At 37.9% G+C, this 9,045-nt stretch overlaps 1 protein-coding gene across 1 annotated transcript; it reads right to left on the bottom strand.

Annotated features, from left to right (window-relative positions):
- Positions 1 to 5,060: 5,060 nt before the first annotated feature.
- Positions 5,061 to 5,999, bottom strand: LOC105104086 (olfactory receptor 7G2). Its single transcript, XM_010997761.3, has one exon. The coding sequence runs from the start codon at positions 5,997 to 5,999 to the stop codon at positions 5,061 to 5,063; it is 939 nt and encodes a 312-aa protein (XP_010996063.2).
- Positions 6,000 to 9,045: the final 3,046 nt, after the last annotated feature.

Below are 9,045 nucleotides of genomic sequence, written 5' to 3'. Positions count from 1 at the left end.
CCCATTTATAAGACATTATGAAAATAAAACTGTAGTGATAGGGACAGATCAGTGGTTCACAATGGCTCACAAAGACAAAGGGGTGTGCGACTGCAGAGCAGCACAAGGAAGTTTACTGGCAGATGATGTAATTGCTCTGTATTCTGATTGTGGTGATGATTATAAGAATCAATACATGAGTTAAAAATACAAAGAGCAGTACAGAATATGTGCATTTTACTGTATGATAGTTTTAAAAATAAGGTTTTTGAAGATTAAAACATGAGTACAGATAGCACTCAAAGATGAGAGGAAACTGCACTTAGAAATAATTTTATCCTAAAAACTGTTTAAAATAAAGATTCTAAGGTATGTTTACACACCTTTATTCATAGCAGCACAGTTCACAATAACCAAGAGGTGGGAGCAACCCGAGTGTCCGTCAGTGGATGAATGGATGAACTAAATGTGTTATATGCATACAATGGAGCATTATTCAGCCTCAGAAAGAAAGGCGATTCTGCTACGTGCTACAGCATGGCTGAAACTTGAGGACAGTAGGCTAAGTGAAACAAACCAGTCGCAGAAAGACAAATTTCACTTATCTGAAGTATCTAAGGTACTGAAATTCATAGAAATGTAAAGTAGAATAATGGTTGCCAGGGGCTGGGAAGAGGAGGAAAAGGAGAATTGCTGTTAAAGGTAATAGATTTCAGCTTTGCAAGTGGAAAAGTTTCTTATACTTAACACTACTAAATTGTCAAGTTAAAAATGGTTAATACGGTGGGGAGGGTATAGCTCAGTGGCAGAGCGCATGCTTAGCATGCACACAGTCCTGGGTTCAATCCCCAGTACCTCCTCCAAGTATAAATAAATAAATCCAATTACCTCCCCCCAGTAAAGAAAAAAGGGAAAAAATCATATAAAAATATTAATTTTACCAAAAAATGGTTAATATGGTAAATTTTATGTTACATGTATTTTAACAGAATTTGTAAAGGTTATATAGATCAATAAACAAATATTGTAAAATATTAACTGTTGAATGTAGGTCATGGGTAAATGGGGGATCACTGTATCATTCTTTCAACTTCTCTGAATGTTTCAAAACGTTCACAATCAAAAATTGAAAGAGAAAAAAAGACATATATTGCATGATTCCATTTATATGAAATATCTAGAGTAGGAACATTTATAGAGACAGAAATAGACTAGAGGTTGTCAGGGACTGAGGCAGGGGGAGAGTTTGAAATGATGAAAACCATGTGGAAACAGATTGTGGTGATGGCTGCACAACATTTGAATGCAATTATGCCACAAAACCCTACATTTAAAAATCATTAAAATTGCTAATTTGTTATATATTTTACTACAATTAAAAAAAAATAGACCGAGCATCTGAGAGACATTTTATACTCCTTTTATAGAATTTCAATTCTGACCTTCCCAATTCCAAAGTAGTAGATTCAATATTTTTTCCACATTATTATTGACTGTTCATTGAAATTATGGTCCTTGGTTATCAATATTGTTGCAGTAAGCAGTGAATTATCAGAGAAGCAGTCAAATTATGACACAACGTACCATGTGGCTGTAATCAACAGGGCTTCTTTGTTACCATGTAAACTTATTTTTAGCTGACAGCTATGCTGCAATGATTAATACATGTTATACTGGCTCCAGGATAAATAAAAGAACTATTGAGCAGAAGACAGAGCCTAGAAAGAAACCAATACATAAATGAGCAGTTTATGAATAGACATAAAAATGAATTTGGATCCTGCTTCACATCAAAGGGAAAACTAAATTCCAGGAGAATTCATACTTCGAATGTAAAGCTAGTACTGCAAATTCTTCTACCTGAGATACTATGGGTTTTATAAACAAGGCCTATTAAGTACAAGCCATTATGGAAAGTACTGACAACCTATAAGTCCATAAATTAAAACAAAGCACTTGTGTTCATCCAAAAGAAAACAGTACAGAATATCCAAAAAGAATTCATACACTTCAGGAAGAAATTTGCAATGTGCAAAACTAACACTAATATTCTGATCATGTAAAGAACTCATGAATTAATAAGAAAAAGATCAAGAGCTCAATGGAAATATCACAAATAGATATTTAGCAGAAAGGAAAAGATACATGTCAAAAGACTGTCCACTGTATAATAATAAGAGAGAGGCCAGCTGACAAATCATTTTCACATGCAGTAAATGGTCACTGTAAGTGAAAAGGTGTTACTGATGATATGGATGATAGAAACTTTTCATGTGTGTGAAAAATGGCTCAGCCACCTAGGAAAACTCTTTGGAACTACCCCAAGGAGAATAAGTATTTCCTTTACCCAATAATTCCATCACAAGTATGAAACTCTCTCATTCCTACCACGAGACACATAAAAGAATAATCAAACAGATTCATTCATGATAGCAGAAAACTACTTACAAGCAAACAAAATTTTCAGTAATATCATAAAAGATATCTATTTTGAAAAGTCACCATACATAGTATAAAAATGCAGAAATTTGGAAATTAATTATGTACTGATATAACCCAAAACATGATTAAATTTCCCAGATGCAATAATGAGAAATCAATCAGGATATAAAAATTCAAACACTACAATTAAGATGTTAACAAGCTTGAAAAGAGGCAAATTTATAAATTGCCGAGGAATACATACAGGGGTGGTAAGACAATGGCTGTTAATCCTGTTGCCAAATTATAGTGCAAATGTGATCAAATAATGGTAAATTCACAGGACTCAACCTAATAGAAGAACATCAAAGAACAGGACTAATTTAAAAATTCAGCATTGTACTTGTTACTGGAAGAGGGTAATGTAAGCAAGAAAACAGTTGCATTCTATAATGAGGCATTTCATTTTTAACTTTGGATTAGGTATATGTATGATTATTATGTCACTATAATTGCAGAATGACACATAGATTTTAAGCACCACTTTGTTTATGATATTTTAACAAGTAAAACTGAGGGAAGGCTGTACCGTATTCTTAATTCTAAATATATTTCCCATGTTCTTTTACTATGAAAGTCATCTATCTCAGACTCAGAGGTCATCAGAATCTCACAAACTTGTAAAGCTTACTAAAAACTCTGTCATTCTTCCCAAGCTCCCCAGAGGTTCAAAGCCAGTAGTTCTTGCTGGAGGTCAGGGATACCTCAGTATGAACAAAGGTCTCAGGTGAGTCATCTCTGCAGCTGTTCTGGGGACGTCAATGGAGGAAGCTCTGCACTAGGGTTAATGGGAGTGCCAGGCAGGGAGCTGTTCCCCAGATTTGGTGCTGAAAATAAAACCACCCCTTACCCTCAATGAACAGAAGGTTCTTCACCCACTCCCTTGACTCTCCCTTGACATCCCCACTGTTTTCACGCCCTCACTCACAGAGATGATTCTGACCGTTAGTCTCCCATTTTTGTGTTTCTGGGGAAGGTGATCCGGCTAATCTTGCCAACTTCCCTTTTCTTTGCTGTTGTCTTGTTCTCAATATCTCCTTGTCAAAGGAAAGCAGTTCTCTATAAAACAACATACCTCATAAAGACACATGAAAAAATTTTGCCTGGAAAACCTTAAATCTACACCCAATCTACTAACACATCAATGATATAGTTAATTTTATTCAATAATGTTTCTCTGTGTTGACCCTACCAGAGATATGTAAGGAACACAGCAATATAGGATGATGAAGGAGAGGAGTGCAAACTCAGATACATTCTTTAAAGCAGGCAAAGAGGAGATTACAAAGAAAAAAAGATGCCAGGAGATAACAACCTTCACTCTACCTACCTAATAATTATTGATATTTTGATATTATTTAGACCAGAAGAAAAAGACTGACTAATATAATAAAAGAAAACAAATCTAACTGGTGAAGCAAGTGGTAAAAATACATGAAATCAATAAGATTATAAGACCTAAGAACATAGGAAAGATATGATACATGGTAATACTAGTTAAATTTATTGAAGCATTGTCCTAAGTGATTATAGTCCTTATGGAGGCTCACTTTCCAGCAGTAATTACACCACATATGAAAAGTGTAAGACTATCTTACTAATTATTATCCCTGTACTGGGAATTAGATTAAGTAGATGGCATATGACCATATTCTCAGTGAAAAGACTGAAGGTAAAACTTTATGCGTGATGCCATGGAAATGTCTATTATAAATAGAACCTCAATTGACAACAGACCCGGAGAAGGACAGTCAGATTTTTTTCTGTTTTTTGTCTCTGGGGATCATGTCTAGATTTGAAGCCTGCATCTGCTGTAGCCATGTGGGTCCACGAGGGGAATCAGCCCTGTGATGAAGCCCCTTCAGGAAGAAATGAATGAATCCTTGCTCTACTGCCTAGGCACATTTTCTATCTCTGAAGTCTTGGTAATGGATAACTACCTTTATTGTTTGAGCATATTAGAGCCTAGAAATCTTTCTCTTATTAAAAGAAAAGCTTCCTCACTGATCAGGTTCAAATATCTCACAGTCATTCCAACCACTGAGGTAATAAAATTAATCATGACAATTTTACAGATGGTGAAACTGAGTATTGTGGATGCAAATGTTGCTCAAGACATGTTCATTCTACTGGTGACCAGTCTCAGGACTTCCTGAAAGATCAGCCACCATGTCTCACAGTAGGCTTAAATCAGGGTGCAGGTCACAGGGTGCTATGTCTGGAATCAGGCAGAGTGGAGTCTCAGCTATGATCACAGACTTGTTTAAATCCTTTCCTTGACCTATCCACCTTTACCACTTCCCTTGTGCTGAAAACGTTCCCCACAAAATTACTATACCAGGAACCTCTGCCTCAGAGTCAGCTTCTATACACCCTAACCAAAAAACCATCTTAGAGAATGGAAATTTCATGTCAAACATCACACAGCTAGAAAAAGAACAAGTTGGGTTTCAACCCTAAGTTAACATGCACTTAGCCTTCATGTTATCTATTCATTTAAGTAGAAATTGTGATGGAAGGGTCACGCATTCTAGCTCATTAGTGTTCCCTGAACTTTTATTCATTCTAGTCAACCCATCCCAAATTTGATGATGACACAATCACAGAGAAGAAGGTACCCTCCCAATGAGTCTCCTCAAAGCTCCCTTCATGTCTCTGTTCCTCAGGCTGTAGATGAAGGGGTTCATCATGGGAGTGACCACCGTGTACATCAGTGAAGCCACTGCAGTCTTCCTGGAAGAGTCAGTAACTGCAGAACTGATGTACACCCCCAAGCCTGTCCCGTAGAACAAGGAGACAACTGAGAGGTGAGACCCACAGGTAGAAAAAGCCTTATACTTTCCACCTACTGATGATATTTTCAAAATAGAGGACAGTATTTGTGTATAAGAGAAAATGATTCCAGAAAGGGGAATGCCACCTAATATGCCAGCTGCAAGATAAAGAAGGATATTGTTAATGAGGGCATCAGAACATGCCAGCTTGATGACCTGAACAACTTCACAGAAGAAGAGGGGGATTTCCAGGTCTGTGCAGAAGGACAGTCGCAACACCATCAGACTGTGGAGCAGGGCGTCCGCGGTGCTAATGAACATGGAGAGCAGAACCAGCAGAACACAGAGGCGAGGCTTCATGACGACTGTGTATCTCAGCGGGTGACAAATAGCCACATAGCGGTCATAGGCCATTGCTCCAAGGAGAAAACTTTCCCAGCTAGCAAAAATCAGGACAAAGCAGATCTGAATGAGGCAGCCTGTGTACGTGATGCTCTGAGTCTGTGCTTGGATGTTCACCAGGATGTTTGGCAACAGGGTTGTGCTTAAACTGATGTCAGTAAAGGACAGACTGGAGAGAAAGAAGTACATGGGCGTGTGGAGGTGGGAGTCAGAGAGGACAGCCAGGACAATGAGCAGGTTTCCCAGGACAATGAGCAGGTACACGGACAGGAACAGGCTGAAGAGGATGGTCTTCCATTCCGGATCCTTTGTCAGTGCCATGAGAAGAAATTCTGAAACATCTGTTTGGTTTCTGGGTTCCATGTTATTGGTAAATCTGATGAAAAAGATGTGGTTCAAAAAAAATCATTGAAATGTGTGGTCCCTAGAGAAACAGTAGGATTCTCACAAAAGGCAAAGACCATCTTGGCTGATATATCAGAGCATAAACAATTAATAAAAGAAAGGGTTAAGATGTGTTTTTTTTTTTAACTTACGCTATCAATCTATCCTGGTGGGATTATTTAAAACATCTGGTAATTTTATGGAGAGAAACAGACTTGAAGTTGTTGAAGTTTCTCTCTGGATCCCCACTCACCTCAGTGTCAGGCAAGAGAAATAATACATGGATATGTCAACAACCAGGAAAGATAAAGTAACCTTTACCAACCTTTCTGCCCACCCGCACCACCGCAGGAACACAAAGAAATGCCAGAAATTTCTTTAAAAGTCACCCTGTCTCAGAACAAGCAGATGTCTACCGAGGTAGGAAAGGTGAAGGTCATAGCAGAGTACAATAATAGTAAATACGAAGTGCCTAAGTTATGGGGCAAAATAAAAAAACATGTGAAGATGACATAAGTTGCGCAGGGAGACTTGGTTCTAATCATCTGGTATAAATACTCGCCTCATAGCTTTTCCTGGATGAACCTGTACCAAAACCCCTGCCCTCATTTCCAGTCATTCATTAAGGGACATTAGTTTACCTGGAGGCATGACAGTGGAATGACGCTTGACTCTCTGATGCACCACACCGACATGCACCATGTCCTCAGGAAGGGCAAAGGGTCTGAGCGAGTCACCCTGCTCCTGGGCAGGAGGGGTGGGTCATTTATGGCAGGAGCCTCAGGTGTGCTGTTTTGTTTTGCTGTTTTCTGGGAAATGACTATTGATTGAGATGGTCACAGGCAGACTGCAGTCTGGAACCCTAGAGATTCAATTTCCAAAGCTCCTCATTAACCAAGAAATTTATTGTCACTGTGATCCCAGGACAGTGCACATCCTTAAGACTAAGGCTCTACTGGGAGGAATTCAGGAGGGCTGCTTCCCTTACCCCACGAGGCCAAGTGTCCACCATCCACTTCCCTGCATCTGTGCCTGTTCATGTCCATTTCTTAATTTTTCATAGAGTTGTAAGTGGTTCTAATGCCAGAGCAAAACACTGCTGTGCAGGGTTACTTTCAGTGTGTTCAGCTAGATTTGACCCGTTATGTAATAGCTGACGATAGTATGCCACGTTAATGTTAATTAAAGTCATTTTCATCTTCAAGGAATTCAGTATCTTCATGTGTTTATCAATTTATTGTTCTCGTGTTTATGCTGCTGTATAAACTTTGTTAACCTACAATTTCTTGATGCATTAAAATCAACATGAGACAACATAGCTCTGTAATGTCAGCCCTTATCATTTGCTCAAACATGTAAAATTTGCTTCATCCCACATTTGCTTCAAACATGTCAAGTAGTGGAAAATTCCAAAAGACATAGAGATACAAAGTTTAAAAAGCCTGTAGCTCAGGTGGAGGTTTGTAACTGAGAAACCGGAGTGAACACGAGAGTTGTGGACACTTCCTGGGACGGGGACTCTGGACTTAGAACAGCAGAAAGTTTCAGAACAAGCCTCTAAGGCAGAACTGAATGAAGCTTCCCGATGGTTTGGTGACTGGATTGTTGATATTCACAATCACCGAGCAGCAAGGATTGGTTATCAGACTGAATCCAAAGGCTGCAGGACAGGTAATCGGTAAGGGCTACTGTGAATCTGTTAGGTGATAAAGTGTAAGCACATAAATGGAAAGAGAGAGAGAGAGGAAAAAACATAGCCATTAAAATAAATCTGCAATTCAAATACTGGAGAGGGTGTGGAGAAAAGGGAACCCTCCTACACTGTTGGTAGGAATGTAGTTTGGTGCAGCCACTATGGAAAACAGTACGGAGATTCCTTTAAAAACTGAAAATGGAGTTACCCCATGATGAAGCAGTCCCACTCCTGGGCACATATCTGGAGGAAACTCTGATTTGGAAAGATACATGCACCCCAATGTTCATAGCAGAACTGTTTACAATAGCCAAGACATGGAAATAACCAAAATGTCCATGAACAGATGAATGTATAAAGAAGCTGTGGTGTATTTATACAATGGAACACTACTCAGCCATAAAAAAGAGTAAAATAATGCCATTTGCAGCAACATGGATGGACCTGGAGATTGTCATTCTAAGTGAAGTAAGCCAGAAAGAGAAAGAAAAATATCATATGATATCACTCATATGTGGAATCTAAAAAAAGAAGACACTAATGAACTCATCTACAAAACAAACAGACTCACAGATATAGTAAATAATCTTATGGTTACCGGGGAGAAAGGGGGTGGGAAGGGATAAACTGGGGGCTCAAGATTTGCAAACACTAACTATTATGTATAAAATAGATTAAAAAAAACAATCTTCTGTATAGCACAGGGAACTATATTCACTATTTTATAATAACCTTTAATGAAAAAGAATATCAAAATGAATATATGTATATATATGTAGGACTGAAACATTATGCTGCACACCGGAAATTGATACACTGTAACTGACTATACTTCAATAAAAAATACATTTAAAAAAATGAGATGGTAGAAAAAAAAACTTAGAATTTATCACAGATGATGCTGAATCTGGACAAAACATTCTCTGGTAGCAGAAGCAGAGATGACTCCAAGTATCAAAAAGTAGTGAGCCCCACTGACGCAGGAAACAAACCAGGGTTACCAGAGAGGAAAGGGCAGGGGAGGGATAAATTAGGAGTTTGTGATTAATACATACACATTACTATATATAAAACAGATGAACAACAAAGACCTACTGTATAGCACAGGGAACTATATTCAATTTCTTGTAATAACATATAGTGGAAAAGAATCTGAAAAAAATACACATGTATATGTATAACTGAATTGCTTTGCTATACGCCTGAAAATTGTAAATTAACTTAAAATCATAAACCAACTAAACTTCAATGAAAAATAAAATTTTTAAAAAAGAAATGAGCAACATTGTAAATCAACATACTTCAAAAAAAGTAATAAGACATTGCTATTTA

Source organism: Camelus dromedarius, chromosome 27, assembly GCF_036321535.1.
Source record: "Camelus dromedarius isolate mCamDro1 chromosome 27, mCamDro1.pat, whole genome shotgun sequence".
In the NCBI taxonomy this organism is placed as follows: Eukaryota; Metazoa; Chordata; class Mammalia; order Artiodactyla; family Camelidae; genus Camelus; species Camelus dromedarius.
Note: the sequence above shows the minus strand (reverse complement) of the source record. Positions and strands in the feature narration are given on the sequence as shown.

What these genes read in the sequence shown, in the direction of transcription:
- LOC105104086 (XM_010997761.3), bottom strand. Translation starts at nt 5,999, where the DNA reads ATGGAACCCAGAAACCAAACAGATGTTTCAGAATTTCTTCTCATGGCA.